At 40.7% G+C, this 26701-nt stretch overlaps 1 protein-coding gene across 10 annotated transcripts in view; it reads left to right on the top strand.

Moving 5' to 3' along the window:
* Positions 1-217: 217 nt before the first annotated feature.
* The window catches only part of Veph1 (ventricular zone expressed PH domain containing 1), a 251557-nt gene continuing 225073 nt past the window's right edge, over positions 218-26701 (top strand). For 3 of the 10 annotated variants that reach the window (XM_046431368.2, XM_046431364.2, XM_046431369.2), the window contains exons 1-2: positions 3988-4153; positions 13356-13643. In XM_046431368.2, coding sequence (XP_046287324.1) covers positions 13506-13643 — 138 coding nt within the window. In that variant the 5' untranslated portion in view covers positions 3988-4153; positions 13356-13505. Of the gene's footprint in view, positions 520-3984; positions 4154-13355; positions 13644-26701 lie in introns of those variants that run through there. The other 7 variants (XM_046431371.2, XM_046431372.2, XM_046431366.2 and 4 more) reach the window with 6 other exon arrangements.

The raw sequence follows: 26701 nt of genomic DNA, 5'->3' as shown, positions 1-26701 counted from the left end.
ATGGTATTTTTTTTTCTATCATATTTGACCTAAACATCTTCTCATTCCACTTTTTCTGTCCCCCCAAGCCGTTTCCCTGATGCCCATGAAAAGGCCCCACATCTGATATTAACCTAAAACTTCCTCCATTCCTTAAAGTGAGTTAGTCATTAACAGAACCTAAATTACTGGTTGGTAGGCAAATCTTCTAATTCTTTCAAACTACAAATCTGCTCAGAGAAGCTGCTGCAAATCTACTATAGAAGTGAGGGAAGCTTTGGGCCAGTTGTAGGATCTAAACAGAAGTTTGGGAGAGGGAGGAGAAGTTGTTCATTCACCCGATTCTGCACGGTGAGCCTGTGGGGAGTCAAGGCCTCTGCAGGCTTGACCAGTGCTCAGGGAGGAGCTGGAGGCCAACAGCAGAGCAGCAGGACAGGACAGGACAGCACCCCTCTCAGCTTGGTTCTGGGTGCCAGCTGAAGCGCTTAGCAAGCATTTTGGCTTCTATTTCCAATGGTGGCCACCATCCTGTGCTGAGAGGTATGGCTATCTTCTTTCTTGTCCTTTTGTTAGGCAAAAACAAATACTAATTAAAGTAAGTGACAGAAGCCAGGGAGACAAGGAGTTGGGTTGGGGGAGTGGGACCAGGGACTTCCAAGGGCAGGCTAATTATGCAGATTAGTGGAAGCTGTGTGTCCAGCCTGTAAGCCAGGCTTCCAGATGCACAGGCTGTGCAGTGTTGTCTTACTGGACAATAGTCTAGCTGCATTTCCACAGTACTTTTGTTTACCTCAAGACACATTTTGTAGTGGGCGAAAAGCTGTCTCTGCCCGTGATTTTCATAGAAAACTAAGTGACTTCATTGCAGTCAGTGGGCTTGATGGAGTCACCATGGCTCTTGCTGTTGATATTGGTTTTGCTTTGGTATTACAACTATCTTACAAAGCATAATTGAATATAACCATTGTTTGGTTCTTTTGGATATATGTTTAAATTGGTATGATAATCAGCCATGAGTTCAATGTCATTTTACATATATTTTAAAATAAAGAGTAAAAAATACTTAGGATATTGTATGAATTGGTCATATAGTTGTAGACTGCATGACTACATTTAAGGGTAAATAAAGATACATTTTAACATTGAGTATTCCTCATACTTTGAGAGTTTGGCCATGTTTTCTGGAAAAATCAACCCATGGAATTTGAACTAGAATTTTTTTTTTAAAGCAAGCTTTGTATGTTTCAGAGTAAATATGACCTATCATGTTAACATTTAGAGATGAAAATGGACATATCATGAAATCATTATGAGAGATCACAGGAATCTGATTTCAGAAAATTTGTTAGGCTTGAAGATAAATTATTCTCTGTGAAGGAAAATGTTTCCTATTTGTGTCAAAAGTTGCAACATGCATTCAAAATTAAATATACATTTTAAGCTCTTGCCTAAATGTATCTCAATTTTCTTTTTGCATGTGCTTATAATAGCCCTGCTAAAATGTAGACTGCATGTGTTGTAGCAAAGAGGGCTGGGCCCTTCAGCACCATTTGCAGTAACCCAGGGTCAGAGGCTTGGTCAGACATGAGGGGTAGCAACCTGCCAGGGCAGAGGAACCCAGGATTCAGGGAACAATGGCCATCTGTGGGGAGGTTGAAATATGTGTAGCCCGTTCCCATGGAAACGCCTGTGTTCTCACACTGTGTGAAAAAGATGCTCTTTGTAAAGAATCTGTAATCCTGTCTTTCAAGGGAAAATCTGAGAACTTTATCCAAAGTTTCTAGAACTCAAACGGGTCTAAGTTAGTCAATGAGTGTTTTTAATTCAGGTGAATAAAATGAAAATGTTTTGATGCAGAGCAGTTTTGTCCAAAACATAATGTAAATAAATATTGCTATTCTAGAATTTTCTGAAGTGAGAAAACCAGACATATCCTAGTGTGAGTTGGCAGTTAAAGGCTGAATTCCTCAGAATAAATGGGTTTCCTGAGTTAATTATGTTTCTCAAGATCCACTCCCATGCCCTTAGTAAAGCTTTAATTTTTCCACCAGCACTATTACAACTTGGAGGTATGAAGTCCTCCTGCTCACGTATATTTTCATACAGGAAGATCTACAGATGCATAACAAACGGTTAATGCATTTATTAGTGCATACTGAGTGGCAGTCACCTTGAGAAGTCATAAAGAAAGCGCCGGGTGCCCCACCATTCCCTTCTGTCTAACAATTGTGGGGCAAGTGCTAGCTTACATGTAAAGTGGGCATTTGCTTCTCTCAGTTACAACATAGAGCTATGTTGTACTCTAGTCTGTTTCAGCTCTGTAAAAGCATTCACTGTTTTGTTCAGCTATCCTGGGGAAGAATCACAGAAAGACTATCTCTCCAGGGAATGAGATAAAGTTGCCAAAAAATCAACAGGGACACATTCCAGATAATGAGATGTACAGGTGACAAATGAACTACCCCCCCCCCCCCGTTTAAGAATGAGGAATGTACAACTGAAATATAAAAATGACAGAAATGGAAAAGACCTACGCAAAGTACACTGAGAACCCAATTTAGTTAGCAGTGCAGTGGTTCATTAGCTTTTAAAAGCGAGGACATGAGGATGTTTTAACAGATGATGTTATTAAGGTCATGGCTGGGGGGGGGGGGTGCTCTATGCCAGGCTCTGGGTTAAACATTCAACACAATCTCATTAAATTTCCAACCACCCAGATCACGATCCTCAAGTGCAAGTGAGGAACCTGAGGCTCAGAGAGGTTAATTAACCTGCTCAGTTCACGCTGCAGATAATGGCAGAGCTGAGACTGGGGCCCAGGACTGTCCAGCTTTCCACAGTCTCATCCCTCTGCTCTTCCTACTGGAGTCTACCCAGTGTCCCATTCTAGACCCCACACCCTTTAGAAAGTGTATGAACATTAGATAGATAAAACCTAGGGGGGAAACCAGTAATCATGAAGAGAGAATGAAGAAGAAAAATCTAAAGAAATCTATAGTCTGTTCCCTTAGAAGAGGAGACTTCAGTAGCAATTGTAAGTTGGAAAATGGCTAAGAAAGAACACACCTTCTTTTGAATGACTAGGTTCTCCTTTTCATAAAGGAACTCTTCATAGGCACTGTACCCTACCTGAGGATTGATCACCAGGTGTCTAGGAAGGTTCATGAGGTTACTGTCCTGGAGCATGTGACCTGGTTCACCTCTGTGGGGTGGCTTTTCTGGAGCACAGTGTCCCATACCTGTGTGATAGGGAAGGTGGATTCACTTAAAGGACACCTGCCTCTATGTTTTGCCACCAGCAATTGATCTGATGGGCAATAGACCTACTCAGAAACAGACAAATAAGAATAGAAAAGAATACAGTTTAAAAATGTGGTTTTGTAATTTGGCTATTGTGGATTGTGCCACGATAAACATGGGTATGCAGGTAGCACTGTGGCATTCCAATTTCCTCAGGTATACACGGAGGAGCAAGGGATAGCTGAGTCATATAGTGGTTCTGTTTTCAAAGAATAAGGGAGGGTTTCGGTGCCCTCTTCTTCTTTGAAGTGCCTATAGATTAGGCAAGCTAAACTTTTTTTTTTCCCCCTAGTGTTGCTGCAATGTTCAAGAACGTTAAGTCCAGCATATCTGGTCCGTGTAGATTTTCACACACACACACACAAAAAAAAACTTCCCAGCAAATAAAGTTGGAATAGTCAGACGCATGTCTGTGGAGTAAGAATGTTCGCTGCACTAGCAATTTCCTGCAGCTCAAACTTTCACCAGCCCTGATCTAGAGGCAGAGCAGGACTGTTTCTCCAGGAACTTGACTCACAACAAGCGCTTGGCGTTTCAGGCACAGCGCGCAGTCTCGGGGGCTCCCTGGGCCGCAGGTCCCAGGCGTGGGGAGCCGCGCAGCCACCCACCCACCTGCGCAGGCCGCCCGGCCCGGCCCCTGCGTTCCCCGCCCCTCTTCCAGGCCAAGGGCAGGTTTTTAGGAACACAGACGGTTCTGTCTGTGAACAACAGCTCTCCTTACTGGGCAGGCTCGAGTCGCCCCAGCGGCGCTCCGCAGGTCCCGCTGGGGAGGTGCGGGTCACCTGATCGCTTCGCGTTCCTCGCATTCCTCCGCCTGCTGTGCCCGTCCGCCCGCGGAGCCGCCACGCAGGTGCAGGTGCGCCCCGAGCTGCAGGTAAACCGAGTCCGTGCGACCGTGGGACTCCTGGGGAGGGTCCCACCAGGCGCAATCATTCCTCTTTGTCCTGCTCGTTTCTTCCTAGGGAAACCTGACTCCAACCAACACCTGCTTAAAAAGGAGCCAGGAACCCAAACTAAATAGTGAGCAGTGGGCCTCAGAACAGAATCGCTTAAAGTTTAGGGGAAGAAATTATGCATCAGAGAAATTAAAGATGCAGATTAAAAAGGAACTTTATAAGCCCTCCTCCTTTTCTGTAATAAGTATGCGACTTGGACACTGACCCACCTAGACTACAGTGTTGGCTGTGTGTGTCTCCTGGGGCACAGGGGCCCTCTCTCCTCATCAGTAATAATACCTCCCTGAACGGCTGATAGGAGAACTAGGAGGAAAGTGTGTAGCGAAGGGCTTGTATTTGAGTGTGCACGCTCAGGTGTGTTTGGATGTGTATACACGGTGTGTACACGCACGCGAGTCTGTGTCTGCATGCCTCTGGATGATGACATTCATAGGGTTAAGGAGTTTCTCAAAAAATGAGGCAGAATTTGATCTGGGTCTGCCCACCCTGCTGTTGCTAAAAAGACCCGCAGAATTAGCCAGACATCTGAGCAAAACATTGGCCAGAGCTGCTGAAAAATAAATATCGTGACTCCCAACTCCTCTTTCAGATAAGGGAAGCTGTGTAGTGCTTCTTAAATGAGGGCTGCTGGGAGGGGGACACAGCTCATAACAACCATTGCACATGGTTGTTTATGTGTCTTTACAATTCAGGAGAGGGCTTTGTCCTGGGAGACAAGTGCCTTCAGCCCTAACTCTACCACTTATTCTCCCCATGTCTTCAGGCTGTTGGTTGTTTTTCTCTTTGAAAATCATCCTATGGAATCTTCAGAATAATTCAGTGACTCAGTACTTGGGAAGCACTCAGAGTAGTGGAGGACACATGGTAAACATCCTCTGGATATTGGTTCTTGATTGTGTAGGGGCAAAAATGGATCTCTCCAGCCCATCATAAGGGGTCACAGTCGACTCTCTTACACTAAAAGGTTAATAAGGAAAAGCATAGTGAATTCACTTGATCAATTTTATGTGACACAAAAGGCTTTAAATAGAAGACCCAAAGATCCAAGAGTGAAATGTTCATTTTTTAAGCTTAGGTTCAATGAAGTATGGGCAGCCATGTGGAAATCTGATTGGACAGAAGGGGTGTGATCTAATTTTAATGGACTGAGTGGTGAGACCCAGCAAGGCCTGTCTGTTCATATCCTTCCTGGCCTCTCTATGCAGCATTCCTTCCTCCTGGGTGCCGGGCAGCACCCCCCTGAAATGGGGGTCTTTTCCCCCACATTTTCTATTGAGTGCATTATAGTTGTACATACTGGTGGGATTTGTTATTACATATTCATACAGGCACACAATTTAGCAATATAATTTGGCTAATATCACTCCCCAACACGTCACCCCTCTCTTCCTCCCTCCCATCCCTTGGTCCCTTTCCTCTATTGACCTCCCTTTGATTTTTAGGAGATCTGCCCCCACCTTTGTTTTCCTTTTTCCTCCCTAGATTCTGCATATGAGACAAAACATATGACCCTTAATTTTCTGAGTTTGACTTATTTTGCTTAACATGATGGTCTCCAGTTTCAACCATTTTCCTGCAAATGCCATAATTTCATTTTGTCTTATGGCTGAATAAAATCCCATTGTGTGTACACATATACCACATTTTCTTTATCCATTTATCCATTGATGGACACCTAGGCTGGTTTCTAGTTTGGCTATTGTGAATTGTGCTGCTATAAACATAAGTATCCATGTATCACTGTAAAATAATTATTTTAATTCTTTAGGATAAATACTGATGAGTGGGATAGCTTGGTCCTATGGTGGTTCCATGCCTAGTCTTTTGAGGAGCCTCCATGCTGATTTCCATAGTAGTTGTACTAATTTACAATCCCACCAACAGTGTAAAGGTGTTCCTTTTTCTCCACATCCTCTCCAGCATTTGTTATTACTTGTATTCTTGATGACTCCATTCTGGCTGATTTGAGATGAAATCTCAGTGTAGTTTTGATTTGCATTTCCCTAATTGCTAATGATATTGAACATTTTTTTCATGTATTTGTTGGCCATTTGTTTTTGTTATTTTAAGAAGTGTCTGTTGAATTGATTTGCCCACTTATAAACTGCCTACTTAATAACAAAAAAGTTATTGATTTTTTTTTTTGGTGTTGAGATTTTTTTTTTAATTCTTGACATATTCTGCATATTAATCCTCTATCAGAAGATTAGCTAGCAAAGAGTTTCTCCCTGGAATGGAGGTCTTTATTGCCACAGTCTGGCTGGGCACAAATGCCGCAGTCTGGCTGGGCACACAATCACGAGCCACCACACAGCTTGTAGATTCAAACAGCAACTCTTTATTCCTGAACTCTCACCAGCCGTCTACAATCATGTTCTGGGGAAATCCACGTTCTCTTCCCAAATCCACCTTCTCTCCCAAATTCACCTCCACTGGGCTTCTATCTCCAAAATATACTGTCTGAATCCCGTGAGAACTCAAGGGGAACTCAGGCAGCAGGATACGCCCTATTCCCAGCAGGAATAATCTTAAACCTTAAACCTGGAACCTAAACTGGGAACGCCCTAAACAAGATTATCTTAAAACCGGGAACACCCTAATCTGCCTTGGTCCTTGAGCAAGGTCACGTACATTCAATGTCACTGCAACATGGGGTACGCTGGCAAGGAAATTGTCATACCTACTTGGCTAATGGCTCCCAGCATCTCCCCCCTTCTGATTAATTAAACAACAAGCAATGTGGCTTAAGGACCGTGCCTGGTAGGTTGTCCAATTCAACATATGGTTCTTACCCGTCATCGGAAAACTGACCTTTAGGCGTCAGCCTCCTGTCTTAGGTTGATACCACTGCAATTGAATCATACCCGTCACTGACTACCGGTCCAGCATACAGCCATACTTGTGGATAGGTCTATGCACCAGTGGGGGGGTGAGGTTCTTTGCCTCACCTCTGTTGGCCCCCAAATTTGGCCTTGGTGCCAGTGGGGGAGTGAGGTTAATGTGGCTTATGGACCGTGCCTGGTAGGTTGTCCAATTCAACATATGGTTCTTACCCGTCATCGGAAAACTGACCTTTAGGCGTCAGCCTCCTGTCTTAGGTTGATACCACTGCAATTGGATCATACCCGTCACTGACTACTGGTCCAGCATAAGCCATTGGCCCCCAAATTTTAGACCATCACTAGCAGAAGGGAGGAGGATACAGAAATGCCACGACACCAAGCCAATTGACGGCTCCTTGGGAAAAATTGCATCACTGGTGACACCATCAGCAAAGATATGCCAGCATTACCACAATTCGCTGCACCAAATGATAGTTACATAGTCCAGGCAAGTTCTGCAAGCAGTTCAAAGCAGAGGAATCTATCAATATGTCCATTTCCTCCCAAAATCCGTTTCCTCCCAAAGTAAGTTGACTCTTTGAGCATTACTTGTTGAGTTCTTCACCGGCACTGGGATGGAGATAGGAATTCTGGCAATGATGCTAAAGAGACATTATCCTGGGTGAAATCTCCATTGCAATGTTTAAAAACTCCAGTCAAAAAATAAAACTGATCAGAAAAACATTAACCTAGGTTTGTATGAGCTCAAAAAATAAAAATAGAACCTTATGATGTGGAAAAATGCAATAATAAAATAGCTATTGAAAAAAGCATCCTGGTTAATCACTGTCGCAGATGTAAGAATGGCCAAGCTGGAGTTCTGGATATCAGCTGTTATGAATTTGAGTCAAATCATCTTCTTTTCGATCTGTAGAAACTGTTTTAGTTAATCTCTCTGGAATCCAAATGGGCTGCTGTTCTCCCTGTGGAAAAACACAAACAGACCCCCGACTCCAGACAATCACTGGGTCAGGACCTTTCCATTGTCCTGTTAGAATATCTTTCCAAAGTACTTTAGGCTTATGTACATTTTTTGGATACATATGCCTTTCCGCAGCACTAAGTCCTGATGAATCCAAATTTAAAAAGTTTAGAGTAAAAAACGTTATTTTAAGTTTATCTTTGGGGGATATATACCCCCTTCCAATTCCCTCTTTTTGCTTTAATAAGTATATGTCTGTATCTAATAGTTGTCTTAGCTTTTTGCATTTTCTATCTGTGTAATACCTTACTTGACATTTTCAACCATTTTCTATCTTAGTATCTTCTAGTTTTTTTTCCTAAGGTTTGTATTTTTACCCTTAGTTGCTTATTTTCCTCCTAGTTTTTTTTTTTTTTCCTATTTTGTGGGTTTAAAATTCTTGTCTTCCTACATTTTTTTTATCTTTCTACATCTTCTTTATCTTTTTTCTTTTTAACTTTCTATACTTCTGTCTTTAAAGTTTTTCACTTTAAATTTTTAATCTTCTTTATCTAAATATCTTTTATCCTATTATCTTCCCATTTTTTGAAAGTAATGCCTTTAAGATTAAGCTGCTTTCCTCCATCATGAAGGCATTTTAACCACCTTCAATTTAACCTTTTAAAGCCTTTTAATTATCATCTATACTGTACTTTTAAATGTACTTTTTCACCACCTACAGCTTCACTCTTTTAAACGAGGCTTAGATTTTGTTTAAATCGCTTCAATGTTAGTTTACATGGCTGCCTTTCAACCAAAGGCTTTTTTTTAAACTCCATTGAGAAGCTTTGTCTCAATCTGCCATGTACAAATATCTTTTTCTTCTTTCTTCCTTTCTCAAGCTTTTAAATTAAGTCTAGTTTCCTCAAATTCTTTTTAAATGGCATTTTACAACTTTTTACTTTACCACACAGATTATATCATCTAGAATCATTTCTTTTTCCTTTAATCTTTTATATTAAAATATATTCCCACATCTTGAATCTTTTTATATCTCTTTTTTAACTGTTAACCCTTTTTATAAATTTACATTCTGAAACAACTCTTATAAAATTTCTGATTTAGACAAATTACTCCACTTTAATAAGATGAAAGACTTTCATGTTTTTTTATGATACTATAATACTATAATTGAAACCCAACTGAAACTTCTTATACTCTTTGTATATAAATTACACATGATAGAATCTTAACTCTTAGTAACCTTGTTTTAGCAAAGACACAGACCAAAGCAATATTAAACCTTTTTTCCATTCACCAATTTATGAAAACACACATGCTTAAATATATTACCTTATGTAACTTAATAAGTAAAGAGTGGTTGATGTTTCAACATTTTAGCTTTGTAAATTAATCAGAACTTTGTAGAAACCAAGATCTTAGACAAGTGTAGCAAACAGAACTAGCCCTCTCTTTCTTGTTGAAGAAAAATCTTTCTACAGGATACCATGATGGTCCCATTGATATACTTAATAACTTGTCTTTAAAAAGCCATTGGCTACATTTTTGTATTGTATCAACATATGCCCTAATTGTTCTTGGTCTTACTGGGGTGCCTCCTTCCTTTAACAATTTATCTTGCTCGGAGGCGAACAACTTCAAACCTTGAGTCAACCATTTTCCCCAGTTTGCCTGAGAAAGTTCTAGGAACAGGCAACTTGAAATGAAAACAAAATAAATCAAAACAATAACACATTGTTTTTTGAATTGGTGACCCATTCTTTCTCTCTTCCTCAAGGGTGAGAAATTTCACTTACCTCTAAGCTTCAAAAGTTCCCCGTACGGGCCACCAAATGCCGCAGTCTGGCTGGGCACAAATGCCGCAGTCTGGCTGGGCACACAATCACGAGCCACCACACAGCTTGTAGATTCAAACAGCAACTCTTTATTCCAGAACTCTCACCAGCCGTCTACAATCATGTTCTGGGGAAATCCACGTTCTCTTCCCAAATCCACCTTCTCTCCCAAATTCACCTCCACTGGGCTTCTATCTCCAAAATATACTGTCTGAATCCCGTGAGAACTCAAGGGGAACTCAGGCAGCAGGATACGCCCTATTCCCAGCAGGAATAATCTTAAACCTTAAACCTGGAACCTAAACTGGGAACGCCCTAAACAAGATTATCTTAAAACCGGGAACACCCTAATCTGCCTTGGTCCTTGAGCAAGGTCACGTACATTCAATGTCACTGCAACATGGGGTACGCTGGCAAGGAAATTGTCATACCTACTTGGCTAATGGCTCCCAGCACTTTATGATCTACTGTCAGACAGGGTAGGTCAGAGAATTTCTTTATGGCTGATTCCAAGACAGAAAGGCAGAGGAAGATTCAGATTTGTAGGCTTTATGGCTTTGTTTAGAGAAAGGGTTTATAGTTCCTATGTCCAGCCTTGGGCAAGGGAAATGCTAGTTTCTATGACGTGCTTTGGGGGAGAAAAAGGAGAACATGAGAGAGGAGTGCAGGATAAGATCAGAGAGAAACTTTGCTTCTGAGGCTTTCACTAGGGCCTCCACCTTGGTGTATAGTTTTCTGAGCCCCCATTATTTTGCAAAGGACTCGTTTGCACATGATTAGCTCTGATCTTCAAGAAACTGGTGAGAGAGATTAGACATGCATTAGCATCTTGCATATGAGAAAACTGAGACTCATTGAAGGAAAAGCATGTACCACAGGCCCCATAGCCACCGAGTGGCCAAGCAGGACCTGGAATCTCAGTCCTCAGACAAGCTTTGATTTAGTGTGTGCTCAGCACCTGGGCATTGAACAGAATCTGAGAAAATCTTACCTAACCTAAAAGGTGCTGCTCCATAAAGCCCTTCCTTATCATCTTCCCCTAAAACTGACCTCTCTCTCCCTTGTACTTCCCCAAACTTCTTTCTCTAGTGCCCAGATGGCTTTTCTCTCAGTCATTGCATTTTGTAGAATGTGTGGTACTGGCCTCATCTCTCCCAAGCTCCTAGATCTGCGAGTGACTTTAAGCGCAGATCTGCTGGACAGCTCGGTGTTTCTGCTAAGGGTTTTGCATACAGTGGTCACTCCAGAGTAACAGCTGACACAGAAAGCATGAATGTGGCATGCCTCACCTGTGTCACCTAAGCTTGGAGAGTAAAGGGTCCTGGGAGAGCTGATGGGTGCCCACCTCCACCAGCATATAGGGTCTGCTCCTTGTCAGAGCTGCTTCCCCTGTATACGTGTGGGGCAGCTGGCTCTGCTTCCTGAAGTGACCGATGTGGTCCGACAGGCTGACTGGTTGAGGGAGCTCATTTGCATCCAGTCTGTTTTCCTGGATGTCATTTCAGTGAGATTGTCTGCAAATGTCTGAGACTGGAAGAAGAATGTGTTCAGGGGAAATCTAGGAAACACTGTCCTGTTTCTCCTCCTCCTCCTCCTCCTCCTCCTCCTCCCCCCCCCCTCCTTCTTTTGTAGATATTGTAATTCAATTTTCCACATCTGTCAGGTTGCAGGCTACTTTATGGTACCTTCACTGTGCCCCTCCCCACCCAGAAACCCTCTCCACACCCCCTCCCCTTTTCTTCTTCCTGGGCTTCCCTTTCTCGCTCTCCTATTGGCCTAAATCCCAGATGGGCAAGGATACAGAAGAGAAGAGGTATTAATTTTCTTGCTTTATGACCCCGCCCTCATTCCTAAATGTAAATGTTGCTCTGAGGACCTTTACTCCCAATGGTGGCCTCACATCTACACGGAGTCAATATATCTTAGTGGTTATGAGGTTGGAGTCGGTACTGGAGTCTGTGGGTCTAAATCCTCATTTTCCACCTTACTATCTGTATGGCCAGAGCAAGTTATTTAACTGCTTTGGGTTCCTCACCAGCAAGTAAGGATGACAAGATACAGGTATCTTGAGGATTAAATAAGTCAGTATTTGCAAAACATCTGTACCTGACATATCAACAAGGGCAGGTGAGCCTTTGGCCTTGTATTTCTAAAGCTGGCAGAGAGAGCAAAAATTACATATAGGCAATAATGCCCCTGAAAGCTCTCAAAAGGTCAATCAATTGCACTGTGTGAAATACTGCAGAGAACTTACAGAGTTAAGTATCCCGTGGAAGTCTGGCTTGTATTTAGAGAACACATTGTATGGAGAGTATGTATCTTGAAACTTGAAAGTTGCCTCCAGTACAGGGATGTGCTCCTACAGTGCCAGCTTGGAGGGAAATCTGAGACAGCACCTGGGAACCAGACTTCCTTCTCTCTTTCCACCTATATTCGCAGGAACACAGAGTAAAACGCTGAGTAGAATCATCTGTTGCTTTTTTTTTTTTAAAGTAACTTACTCTAGACACTTACTGTCTGGGCACGTGCCTGCACATATGGGTGATTCCTCTTCACTATAGACCCTGGGGAAGCCTCCTGTCTGCCCCAACTACTTGGGGAAGTTATCCTCCCTCCCAGGCCATTGAAGGATTGCTGAGGTCTCTACCAGTGCAAATGGTCTGGGATTTTGTTTGACTAGGAATGAAGCTGGTGAGAAAAGTCAGGTATCTACTGTGTCATTGGCCTCGTCTCTGTGGACTGGCACTGGGGTGAGAAGTACAGTGGGACTTGATTATTCTAACTGTGGGAACAGAGGAGGTTGTCCCATCTCCGAGCACCCCCTCTTTGGCCTGCACTGCAGTGCTCCCCTTCGGACAGTGTTCTGGTTCAGGGTCATGGTAATGTGCAGTGCAGAGTGACCCCACCCTGTCCTTGCAGGCAGAGCCCTTCACATCACAGGTCTTTGACTGGGGGATTCGCGGGGGTAGTGGGAGTCTTGAGGCCACCTCGGAGCAGAGCCTGAGGAGGGCTTCTGTTGCCACAGTCACCAGGCACTCCAGGCAGGAGGACCGCAGGGTGCCTGTGGCCAGGCTGTAGAGGAACAAGCGCCGGGCAGTGGATCTCAAACCCATGTCCCTCTTTCCTTCCACTCTCCCCTCTGTTTGATTTCCATGGAAATCTGTTTGGGAAACAGCTGGCAAGTGCTGGGCATGCGCACTGTTTCCTTGAAGCATAGAAGTAGAAGGATGTAGGAGGGAGAAAAGTGGAGAAAAACGAATGTGGGTTTTGTGCAACCTTTGAAGGTTCAAATTAAGTTCTGGAGAAACATAATGATTTCGACAACTTTCTAAGACAAAAATAAGGAGAAAACGCATTTGAAGACCATTAACCCAGGGTCTGCGACTCTGTCCGTGTCCGAGTTTCTCTCTGCTATGAGTTCTCTATCTGAGCTCTTGTCATTCCGCCCGTGGTTACGTTGTGTCATTTGTTTTCCTTGCAGAGTGTCCACAAAGACCCCAAAATCTGGAGTGACGTGCCCTGGCGTGGATTATGAAGTCCCTCCGGCCGTGTGTTTTCTCTTGCTGACCTCTGCGCGCCAAGTGTATGGCTCAGGGTCTACGCGGAGGGTCCACTGATCAAACTCCTCATCATGCATCAACTTTTCAGATTGGTTTTGGGACAAAAAGATCTTTCACGAGCCGGGGACCTCTTCTCCTTAGATGACTCTGAGATTGAAGACAGCCTGACAGAAGCTTTGGAGCAGATTAAAATAATTAGCTCATCTTCAGTAAGTAAATTGGCTTGTGGATCAGCTGCCTAAAACGGCCTGTCCTAGAGCCTGGGGACTGGGTATCTCCCTGGGGAAGGAGCTTTGCTGGAGGGAGGTGAAGGACAGTAGCCTTGGTCTCTCTGAACTGTCCTAAGAAATAGCACTTGGTCCACCTTTTGTCCACTCATGGAGACCAGAGTGGGCATTCTCACAAATGCATTGTTTAGGGGCTATTTTTGCATTCTTGAATTGTCGTGGAGGGGAGAGGTAGCAAGTTCAAGGAAAAAGCAAACAAAGTGGGGTGCATCGTGGGGGCTGGACAATGGGGGGAGGCAGATGATAACCTCCTGCCTCCCAGGAGACAAGGATGAATATCCTCTGCTGCCTTGAGCTGGATAACTCTGTGTGCCCTGTTGCCTCTATTTTGAATTCTTCCTCTGCTCCATTTTCTACCCTCCACCCCCACTTAATTCAGCTTACCTGTTCCTGATCCCAGGTGTGATATGACAGATTTAAAACCTCCATGGAACGTCCCCTTCCCTCTGTATGCCACTCTGCCATGTCAAGGGTCACCTATTCTGAAAACACTTTCCAGAGAAGGCAGAGGGCAAGTGCCCAGTGCAGTTTGAGGTTGACCTTCTCAGTTGAGCTTGGTCCTCTGTGACACTGATCCCACTCAGAGGCCTGGGCCACCAATCCTCCAGTCATATCCCCACAGTGCATAGAGTCCCCAGTTGGCAAACGTGTGTGTATTTCAGAGATGACAGCTGGTTTCTGTGCAGTAATAAAGAGAAGTGTAACAGGCACACTGGCAGCTAGCATGCACCCTCGGAGCTTGTCAGCATGTCCTCTTGCTGGCTGCCAGTGGTATGCCATGGTTCCCCACTGGCCAGTGAAGTCACTGCCCAAACACTCTTCTTTTCTCAGGTCATGTCTTTGTCAGAAATTTCCTGTCCACATTTTTTTTCCAGGACATTAATCAATTTAGTCTGACTCAAAACATACAGTGATCCTGGTTATATTCCCATTTCTGTGCTGTTCCTGGCCACCCCTCTTCACTCCTCTGGAAACAAGTTGAATGAATAGGCCACTCATTTTTGTCTTTCTAATAGGAAAAGAAACAAAACCCAAAAAGCATCTGAGGTCCCTAAAGCCCATTTCCACCAGAGGTCACTAGTGGCCAATGATTTCTTCTGTTTCTGTCACTAAGTGCTTGGTCTCACAGACATCAAATGCAGGAGTTGAGGACTGGAAGGGCCTGTTATGTGTCCTCACTGGTTAACTGTTAAGGCTGGCAGATCCCTTGTCACCAGGAACATTATGGGGATATCAAGCCCTCTAGTTAGCATCGCACCCAACCAGCAGGTCTGAGGGCAAGGTGACCACTTGTCTTCCTCATCCGCTGTCCTCTTTCACGTTTGTCTTCTGTTTAGCTGTAGCCATGGCAGGGAGAGCAGAAGGATGGTGACTTCTAGTTTACATACATTAAGTGTGGGGTGACAAATGCCACTTGCTCCTGTCTTCCTATCCCAATTAATCCACTGAGCCCTCATGCCCACTCTGTAACTACCTACCCCATGAGCTGCTTGTATCCTCTCTCCTGACCAGGCCAGGATCTTTCTTACTGATCTTTCCTAATGACCCTGGATCTCAGTAGTCATGTCTCAGTTCCTCTTCAGAAATGTGGAACAAGAAGTCACCTCCTAGCTTGCCTTCTCAACCTCCCTTCCAGGGCAGAAATTCTTCCTTGGGATTCCTGACAAGCAGGTGGCTTCTCCTGCATGTGCAATGGTGAGGACACTGCAGGTTCTGAAACTTCCTCCTGTCTCAGTTTTCCTCTGATAAAACAGTCTCTTTCCATTGCATGGAGCCGTGATGGGCCTTCCTCACTGATGGTCCCCTGCCCTGTCCCAACCCACACTTGTCAATCAGAATTAGTTCCCATAGGGAGAATTAGTTCCCATTAGGGAAGATGTCAACAGAGGGTGATTTGTCATGGTGGTGCCCCAAGAGGCAGTCCTGGGTTTCCTGCCCCCTGTGGCTGTGGTCACCTTGCTGCCTGCCTCTTCCCAGGCCAGACACTCCAGCTGTTTTATCAGATCCCAGTCTGCCTCTTGTTATTATTATTATTATTATTATTATCATCATCATTGTCACTTGTTGAATCTGTCCACACTTTTCCTGTTGTTTTTGATCAAAAATTCTAACTGGTAAAGACATTGCTGTTCCGCTGTTGAAAGCTCCAATGGCTGGCTGTGCCCGTTTCAGCTGGATTAAATCTTGCTCTTTGAAATTTCTACTCATTGTTCTTTATTCTGTTCTCTGCCTCCAACAATTGAGAGTCTAACTCTGTTCCTACAAGGAAACGTTTGAACCTTTGAAAATAAGCATCAGGTGTCACCTCTGGCTTCTCTCTTTCCAACTTAACATTCTCAGTGAGCTCGGGTTTTCTGTGACAAAGTAGAGGCCTGTGTCCAGGAAGGCTGTGCCACCTGACCCCATAGACCTTGACCCTCAGGTCTGAAGGTTTAAGTTTGTCAGGATACGTGAAATGCAATCCCACTCGTTCTCTGCAGATGCAAGACTTGGAAGTCAAATGAGAATGCCAATTTGTTGATTGAACTATGAAAATTGTTACTCATATGGGTCAGAATTCTTATCCAAGACTGCTGCTCAGCCTTTCTCTAGAGAAGGAGCACAGTTACTAATTATGTTTCTTCCTCCTCTGTTACTGCCACATTCCAACTTCTGTCCCTGAGACACACCCCTTCATCTATACAGACACCATGTGCAGGGGGTGTCTCAAGCCAGGCTGGTAGAGAGCTAGTTCCACTCTGAAGACTGGACCTTGTTAGTTTAATCCTCCCAGGGTGGTCTTGTGCCAAGCCCATGGAGCACACCCCAAGGTAGCTCCAAGTGCTGCTAGGTCCTCCACATCTGGTCACCTCCCTGGAGTGTCCTGATTTGTTGTCATTATTGATCACTATCAGTACTCACTCAGACCAATTGCTTGGAGCACTGGCTGATAACAGTAACATCACACATTGTCTGCATTTATCCTGTAAAGTGCTAAGATTTTGTGGTTGAATCAAATCTTATAAAAATTTTAAGTGGATTATGTGACATTTTAAACCTTTACAAACATCTTCCTGACTGTTGGTCCTCATTCCAACATGTCTGGACTCTTTAAATATCGTGATTCTTTCTCCTTAATCCAAGCCTCCTCCTTTAGGTTCCCAAGTTAACCAGTATCCTGATTGTAATACTCATTCATGCTTGGTTTTATCTCTTTGTTACATATGCATGGTTCAAAAATTATTCAAGCGTTGTATTTCACGTTTTTAAACTTTATATAAACAATGCCAAAAGGCTTAATACTATGCTTTTGAGATTATGCATTCTGGTTCATATAGTTCCATTTGTTTAATGGGCAGAGTATTCCATTGTATGACACACCACAATTTATTTATCCCTCTTTCTTTTGTTTGGCATTTATTATTTAAACAGAGCTACAAGAAATATTCTTACATTTGTCAATTTTGGCAAATGTGTATTTCTAAGGTACACAGCCAAAAGTGCAGCAACTGGTTCTAGAGTTCTGTGTGTTTCCAATCTTACCATTTACGCCAAATTGCTTTCCCAAGTGATTGTACTAATTTATACCCCCCAACAGCAGCGTATGAGAGTATTGTGGCCTTGTACACTCACCGATGCTTTCTTTTACCAGATTTTGAAATTTCTTTTCAATCTCACTGAAGCAGCATGGAACTGTTGTCTAAGCATTTACCTCCCTTGTTATTAGTGAGGTTCACCATTTTTTCAAACGTTCATTTGTGATTTGTCACTTGGGTTTCCTCTTCAGAGAAGTGCTGTTTATGCTTTTTTGCTTCTTCTGTTGTGATTTTAAAACATTTTCTTATTAACTTGGAGCATATGACATATTCTTGCAGTAATTCCTTGACCCTTAGGCATCTCTCAGTGTAATTTCTTGTTCCAATGTGTAAGCTTGTCTCTTAACTTTGTAATTCATATTTATATCTGGTAGGACAATATCCACAAACTTCTGCTTAAAATCTGCTTTAATTTGTTTTTGTTCTTTAATAGTTTTATACTGAGCTTCTCAAGTGTTATGAATAATCCTGTTGGTATGTTCGTGAAATTTCATTTGTTAATTGATTAACTTAAAGAAAATCCTTATCCTTGTCAACTGTCTTCTTATCTATAGACATTATATTCCATCCATTTTTCTAAATCTTAAATATCATTAATGATGTTTTATAATTTTTAAAGGATCTTAAAAATGTTGTAATCCTTTGTTAAAAGTATTTTATAGTTCTATCTGAAATGACAATTGATAATCTTTTTTAAATTATATTTTTCAACTGTTTCTTCGGGTGATTATAACATAAATTCTTGTATAGTGATCCAGCAAACTCACCAACTCTCCTGCTAATGCTAACAATTTGTGTACCTACACTCTTCCATTTTTTCAGCCAGTATTTATTAGGTGCCAACTATGCGGCAGATGCTAATACTGGATGTCAGGGTGCAAACAAGGAAAATAGACCAAAAAAAAAAAACTTTGACATAACCCATAAATCGGGATAGACAGAAAATAAAATCAATAAGAAAAATAGGTAATATATTAGCAGGTGATATTTAAGTGTTGCATAAGAACATTATCTGTTTGGTCCTGGGTTTTTCTTGGTTGGTAGGCTTCTGAAGGCGTCTTCTATTTCACTGCTTGAAATTGATCTGTTTAACTTGTGTATATCATCCTGATTCAGTTTGTCCAAATCATATTACTCTAGAAATTTGTCGAAGCCCTCAATATTGTCTATTTTATTGTAGTTTAAATTTTCAAAATAGTTTCTAATTATCTTCCATATTTCTGTAGTGTCCATAGTGATATTTCCTTTTTCATCATAAATGTCAGTAATTTGAGTTTTCTCTCTCCTTCTCTTCATTAGCATGGCTAAGGGTTTATCAATTTTTTTTTCAAAGAACCAACTTTTTGGTTTGTCAATTTTTCAATTGTTTCTTTTGTTTCAATTTCACTGATTTCATTCTGATTTTAATTATTTCCTGTCTTCTACTGCTTTTGGTGTAAATTTGTTCTTCTTTTTCTAGGGCTTTGAGATGTAATGATAGGTCATTTATTTGTTGACGTTTTTTCTTCTTTTAAGGAATGGACTCCATGCGATGAGCTTTCCTCTTAGTATCACCTTCATAGTGTCCCAGAGATTTCGATATGTTGTATCAGTGTTCTCATTCACCTCTAAGAATTTTTTAGCCTCCTCTTTGATGTCTTTTGCAACCCATTATTTATTTAATAGCATATTATTTAAACTCCAGGTGTTAAAGTAGCTTCTATTTTTCATTTTATCACTGATTTTTAATTTCATTCCATTATCATCTGATAGAATACAGAGTAGTATCTCTAGTTTTTTGTATTTTATAAGAGTTGCTTTGTGTCATAAGATATGATCTATTTTAGAGAAGGATCCATGTGCTGCTGAGAAGAAAGTGTATTCACTTATTGATGGATGAAATATTCTATATATGTCTGTTAAGTCTAAGTTATTGATTGTATTATTGTGTTCTAGAGTTTCTTTGTTTAGCTTTTGTTTGGAAGATCTGTCCAGTGGTGAAAGAGGTGTGTTAAAAGTCACCCAGAATGATTGTGTTGTGGTCTATTTGACTCTTGAACCAGAAGAGTTTGTTTGATGAATGTAGATGCTCCATTGTTTGGGGCATATATATTTATAATTGTTATGTCTTGTTGGTGTATGGTTCCCTTAGGCAGTATGAAACATTCTTCTTTATCCCTTTTGATTAACTTTGGCTTGAAGTTACTTTATTTGATATGAGGATGGAAACACCTGCTTGTTTCTGCAGTTCATGTGAGTGGTATGTTTTTTCCCAACCTTGCACCTTCAGTTTGTGGATGTGTTTTCCTAAGAGATGAGTCTCTTGAAGGCAGCATATTGTTGAGTCTTTTTTTAAATCCAATCTGCCAGTCTATGTCTTTTGATTGGTCAGTTTAGGCCATTAACATTCAGGGTTATTATTGAAACATGATTTGTATTCCCAGTCATTTTTGTTTCTTTGGGGTATTTAACTTGAATTTGTTTCTCTTTTGATTGGTTTTTCCTTTAGTGTAATAACCTCCCTTTCCTGATTTTCATTGTTATTTTTCGATTCCTCCTCATAGAACATTTTGCGGAGGATGTTCTTTAGTACAGGCTTTCTAGTTGTAAATTCTTTTAACTTTTGTTTATCATGGAAGGTTTTTGTTTCATCATCAAATCTAAAGCTTAATTTTGCTGGATATAAGATTCTTGGTTGGCATCCATTTTCTTTCAGAGGTTGGTATATGTTGTTCCAGGATCTTCTGGCTTTCAGGGCCTGGGTTGAAAAATCTGCAGAGGTCCTAATTAGTTTCTCTCTATATATAATCTGATTCCTGTCTTGTGGCTTTTAAAATTCTATCCTTATTGTATATGCTAGACATTTTCATTATAATGTGTCTTGGTGTAGATCTATTGTAATTTTATACATTTGCTGTCCTGTGAGCCTCGTGAACTTGATTTTCCAATTCATTTTTCATGCTTGGTAAATTTTCTGATATTATTTCATTGACAAGATTGTGCATTCCTTTCGTTTGAATCTCTGTGCCTTCCTCTATCCCAATAAATCTTAGATTTGGCCTTTTGATGATGTCCCATAATTCTTGGATGTTCTGTTTATGGTTTCTTACTATTTTCACTGTGTGATCAACTTTGGTTTCAAGATTGTATATTTTGTCTTCATTATCTGATGTTCTGTCTTCCAAGTGATCTAGTCTGTTTCTATTGAGTTTTTAATTTTGTTTATTGTTTTCTTCATTTCAAGGATTTCTGATTTTTTTTCCTAGAGTCACGATCTCTTTCTCGAAGTAGTTTTTTGCTACCTATATTTGCTCCCGTATCTCTTTGTTGGAGGGATCAATTTTGCCTGGATTTGCTCATTTAGGTCAGTCTTTAATTCACAGATCATTTTAATTATGAACCTTCTGAACTCCTTCTCTGACATTTCATCAACTTCGCTGTCCATGGGTTCTGTTATTGTAGTGTCCTGGTTTGTTTGGGGCATTTTCCTCCCTTGTTTTTTCATGTTGTCTATACGTCTTCCTTTCTTGCAGTGCAAATCTGAGGTATTACAGTTTCTACCCTATAATCTTATAGTGTCCCTGCAGATTATCTGTACCTCACCTTGGTGTTGGGCTTTTAGTCCTCAGCTGGGATCCCACAATAAATGCTACTGCAACTAAAGGTGGTGGTGGTAATAGTGCAGATAACTCAAGTCAGCGGTGGGGTGTCCCAAGATGGATGCAACCCCTTTCAGAGGTGGGGTTGAAAGGGTGGGCTTTACAATGGCTTGGGGCTGGCTGCCTGTTCTGAGATGCAGCTGCCTCCAGGCCCTATCTGTTGTCTCAAGGTAGAGGCTACTTTGTGGGGAGGGCTACAGCAATGGTTGTAGTTTTCCAAGATGGAGGTGGGGTAGGCCTGGGTTCCAGTGTGGGTCTGCTGGTAGTCTGGGCAGTCCTGGGACTAACCTTGTCCTTGGATCCTGTATGGGTCGGGGTGTAGTCCTGGGCTAGGGCCTGGGCCTTGGCTACTGTGCAGGACCATGGGGTGGTCCCTTAACATTCTAAATTGTCACCTTTGTTGCGCAGAATCTTTTTAATTTGATACCACCCCATTTATTAATTGTTGGCATTATTTTCTGAGCTTTAGGTGTTCCATTGAGTAAATCATTGCTTGTGACTGTTTGTTGAAGTGTTGACTCTATATTTTCTTCTAAGAGTTGCATAGATCCTAACTCTTAAGTCTTTGATCCATTTGGAGTTGACTTTAATGCAGACAAGAGATAAGGATCTAGTCTCATTCTTCTACATGTTAATGACCAGTTTTCCCTGCACTATTTATTAAAAGGCCGTCTTTGGTCCAGTTTATGTTTTTGGAGCCTTTGTTAAGGATCAGATGACTGACTTTAGCTGGGCTGGTTTGTCCTTGTGTCTTCTATTTTGTGCATTGGTCCACATGTCTGTTTTTATGCCAGCACCATGAAAGTTTTGTTACTATCCACTCTGGGGTATAATTTGAAGTCAGGTATTATGATGCCTCCAGCATTGCTTTTGGGGGGTTAGAAGTACTCTGGTTTTTCTGTATCTTTTAATCTTTCAAATGAGTTGTAGGACCATTTTTTCCTAACTCTGTGAAGAATGTCATTGCTATTTTAAAGTGTGTATATTGCTTTTGGTAGTATAGCCATTTTAACAATTTTAATTCTGCCAATCCATGAACATGGCAGGTCTTTCCATCTTCCTGTTTTTTCATCAATTTCTATCTTCAGTGTTCTATAGATTTCACTGTAGAAGTCATTCATACCATTGGTTAAATTTATTCCTAGGTATTTTATTTATTTTTCTTTTTTTATATTTTTATAACTTTACTTTATTTATTTATTTTGTATGTGATGCTGAGAGTCGAACCCAGTGCCTCACCCATGCTAGGCAAGTGCTCTACCACTGAACTACAGCCCCAGCACCTATTTTATTTCTTTTTGAGGTTAGTGTAAATGGAATTGTTTTCCTGATTTCTTTCTCTGCAGACACATTATTGATGTATAGGAAAAGTATTTATTTTTGTAGGTTTATTTTATAATGAGTTTCTTTACAGAATTTATTAGCTCTAGTAGTCTTTTAGTGGAGCCTTTTGGATATTCTAATTATGGGATCATATCATCTGCAAACACTGATAACTGATTTATTCTGTTCCTATTTTAATCCATTTTATTTCCTTCTCTTGCCTCATTATTCTGGCTAGAATTTCTAGCACTGTATTAAATAGGAGTGGTAAGAATGGACGTCCTTGTCTTGTTCCATATTTTAAAGGAAATGCTTTCAGTTTTTCCTCATTTAGTATAATGTTGGCTTTGGGTTTTTTTAAAAAATATATAACCTTTATGATATTGAAGCAGTTTCCTTCTATCTCTAGTTTCTTCAATGTTTTTATCATGAATGTGTACCAAATTTTGTTAAGACTTTCTCTGTATCTATTGAGATAACTGTGTTTTCCATCCTTAATTATATTTGTGTGATGAATTACATTTATTAATTTGCATAGATTAAACCATCCTTACATTCCTGGGATAATACTAACTTGTTCATGATGTACAATGTTCTTAAAATGTTTCTGAATACAATTTGCTAATATTTCATTAAGAATTTTTGCATCTAAGTTCATCAAGGATACTGATGTGCAATTTTATTTCTTTGAGTGTCCTTATCTGTTCTTTTTTTTAAAATTTTTATTGTTGGTTGTTCAAAACATTACATAGTTCTTGATTTATCTTATTTCACACTTTGATTCAAGTGGGTTATGAACTCCCATTTTTACCCTGTATACAGATTGCAGAATCACATCGGTTACACATCCACTGATTTACATATTGCCAAACTAGTGTGTGTTGTATTCTGCTGCCTTTCCTATCCTCTACTATCCCACCTCCCCTCCCCTCCCCTCCCCTCTTCTCTCTACCCCATCTACTGTAATTCATTTCTCCCTCTTGGTTTTTTTTTTCCCTTTCCCCTCTCTCCCTTTTGTATGTACTTTTGTATAACCCTGAGGGTCTCCTTCCATTTCCATGCATTTTCCCTTCTCTCTCTCTTTCCCTCCCACCTCTCATCCCTGTTTAATGTTAATCTTCTTCTCATGCTCTTCGACCCTACTCTGTTCTTAGTTACTCTCGTTATATCAAAGAAGACATTTGGCATTTGTTTTTTAGGGATTGGCTAGCTTCACTTAGCATAATCTGCTCTAATGCCATCCATTTCCCTGAAAATTCTATGATTTTGTCATTTTTTTAGTGCAGAGTAATACTCCATTGTGTATAAATGCCACATTTTTTTTATCCATTCGTCTATTGAAGGGCATCTAGGTTGGTTCCACAGTCTTTCTATTGTGAATTGTGCTGCTATGAACATGGATGTAGCAGTGTCCCTGTAGCATGCTCTTTTTAGGTCTTTAGGGAATAGACCGAGAAGGGGAATAGCTGGGTCAAATGGTGGTTCCATTCCCAGCTTTCCAAGAAATCTCCATACTGCTTTCCAAATTGGCTGCACCAATTTGCAGTCCCACCAGCAATGTACAAGTGTACCCTTTTCCCCACATCCTCGCCAGCACTTGTTGTTGTTTGACTTCATAATGGCTGCCAATCTTACTGGAGTGAGATGGTATCTTAGGGTGGTTTTGATTTGCATTTTTCTGACTGCTAGAGATGGTGAGCATTTTTTCATGTACTTGTTGATTGATTGTATGTCCTCCTCTGAGAAGTGTCTGTTCAGGTCCTTGGCCCATTTGTTGATTGGGTTATTTGTTATCTTATTGTTTAATTTTTTGAGTTCTTTGTATACTCTGGATATTAGGGCTTTACCTGAAGTGTGAGGAGTAAGATTTGTTCCCAGGATGTAGGCTCCCTATTTACCTCTCTTATTGTTTCTTTTGCTGAGAAAAAACTTTTTAGTTTGAGTAAGTCCCATTTGTAGATTCTAGTTATTAACTCTTGTGCTATGGGTGTCCTGTTGAGGAATTTGGAGCCCGACCCCACAGTAAGCAGATCGTAGCCAACTTTTTCTTCTATCAGACGCTGTGTCTCTGATTTGATATCAAGCTCCTTGATCCATTTTGAGTTAACTTTTGTGCACGGCGAGAGAAAGGGATTCAGTTTCATTTTGTTGCATATGGGTTTCCAGTTTTCCCAGCACCATTTGTTGAAGATGCTATCCTTCCTCCATTGCATGCTTTTAGCCCCTTTATCAAATATAAGATAGTTGTAATTTTGTGGATTGGTTTCTGTGTCCTCTATTCTGTACCATTGGTCCATCCGCCTGTTTTGGTACCAGTACCATGCTGTTTTTGTTACTATTGCTCTGTAGTATAGTTTGAAGTCTGGTATCACTATACCGCCTGATTCACACTTCCTGCGTAGAGTTGTTTTTGATATTCTGGGTCTTTTATTTTTCCATATGAATTTCATGATTGCTTTCTCTATTTCTACAAGAAATGCCGTTGGGATTTTGATTGGCATTGCATTAAACCTATAGAGAACTTTTGGTAATATCGCCATTTTGATGATGTTAGTTCTGCCTATCCATGAACAGGGTATATTTTTCCATCTTCTAAGATCTTCTATTTCTTTCTTTAAGGTTCTGTAGTTTTCATTGTATAAATCTTTCACCTCTTTTGTTAGGTTGATTCCCGAGTATTTTATTTATTTATTTTTTTTGAGGATATTGTGAATGGAGTGGTTGTCCTCATTTCCATTTCAGAGGATTTTTCGCTGATAGACAGGAATGCCTTTGATTTATGTGTGTTGATTTTATATCCTGCCACTTTGCTGAATTCATTTATTAGCTCTAATAGTTTCTTTGTAGAGCCTTTTGGGTCTGCTAGGTATAGAATCATGTCTCCTGTAAATAGTGATAATTTAAGTTCTTCTTTTCCTATTTTTATGCCTTTAATTTCTTTCATCTATCTAATTGCTCTGGCCAGTGTTTCGAGAACTATGTTGAATAGATGTGGTGAGAGAGGGCATCCCTGTCTTGTTCCAGATTTTAGAGGGAATGCCTTCAATTTTTCTCCATTCAGAATGATGCTAGCCTGAGGCTTAGCATAGATAGCTTTTACAATATCGAGGTAAGTTCCTGTTATCCCTAGTTTTTCTAATGTTTTGAACATAAAGGGATGCTGTACTTTGTCAAATGCTTTTTCTGCATCTATCGAGATGATCATATGGTTCTTATCTTTAAGTCTATTGATGTGGTGAATAACATTTATTGATTTCCATATATTGAACCAGCCTTGCATCCCAGGGATGAATCCTACTTGATCATGGTGCACAATTTTTTTGATATGTTTTTGTATCCGATTCGCCAGAATTTTATTGAGGATTTTGCATCTAGATTCATTAGAGATATTGGTCTGTAGTTTTCTTTCTTTGAGGTGTCTTTGTCTGGTTTAGGAATCAGGGTGATGTTGGCCTCGTAGAATGAATTTGGAAGTTCTCCCTCTTTTTCTATTTCCTGGAATAGCTTGAAAAGTATTGGTATTAATTCTTCTTTAAAGGTTTTGTAAAACTCTGCTGTATACCATGCACACGGTCCTCGTAAGCAAGCAGGGGTGGCCATCCTCATATCAAATAAAATTGACTTCAAGACTAAATTAATCAAAAGGGATAAGGAAGGACATTATATACTGTTAAAAGGAACCATTCACCAACAAGACATAACAATTATCAATATTTATGCACCAAATAATGGTGCTGCGATGTTCATAAAACAAATTCTCCTCAAGTTCAAGAATCAAATAGACCACAACACAATAATTATGGGTGACTTCAACACACCTCTCTCACAATTGGACAGATCCTCCAAACAAAAGCTGAATAAAGAAACTATAGAACTCAATATCACAATCAACAACCTAGACTTAACTGACATATATAGAATATATCAACCATCATCAAGTGGATATACTTTTTTCTCAGCAGCACATGGATCCTCCTCAAAAATAGACCATATATTATGCCATAGGGCAACCCTCAGTAAATATACAGGGGTGGAGATAATACCATGCATTTTATCTGATCATAATGGAATGAAACTGGAAATCAATGATAAAAGACGGAAGGAAAAATCCTACATCACATGGAAAATGAACAATATGTTACTGAATGATCAATGGGTTACAGAAGACATAAAGGAAGAAATCAAAAAATTCTTAGAGATAAATGAAAATACAGACACAACATATCGGAATCTATGGGACACAATGAAAGCAGTTTTAAGAGGGAAATTCATCGCTTGGAGGTCATTCCTCAAAAAAAGGAAAAACCAACAAATAAATGAGCTCACACTTCATCTCAAAGCCCTAGAAAAGGAAGAGCAAAACAACAGCAAATGTAGCAGAAGGCAAGAAATAATTAAAATCAGAGCGGAAATCAATGAAATTGAAACAAAAGAAACTATTGAA

Source organism: Marmota monax, unplaced genomic scaffold (assembly GCF_021218885.2).
Source record: "Marmota monax isolate L192 unplaced genomic scaffold, Marmota_monax_Labrador192_F-V1.1 WCK01_AAM20220418_F8-fsc00022, whole genome shotgun sequence".
NCBI classification, from domain to species: domain Eukaryota; kingdom Metazoa; phylum Chordata; class Mammalia; order Rodentia; family Sciuridae; genus Marmota; species Marmota monax.
This window is presented reverse-complemented; position numbering and strand designations above follow the sequence as displayed.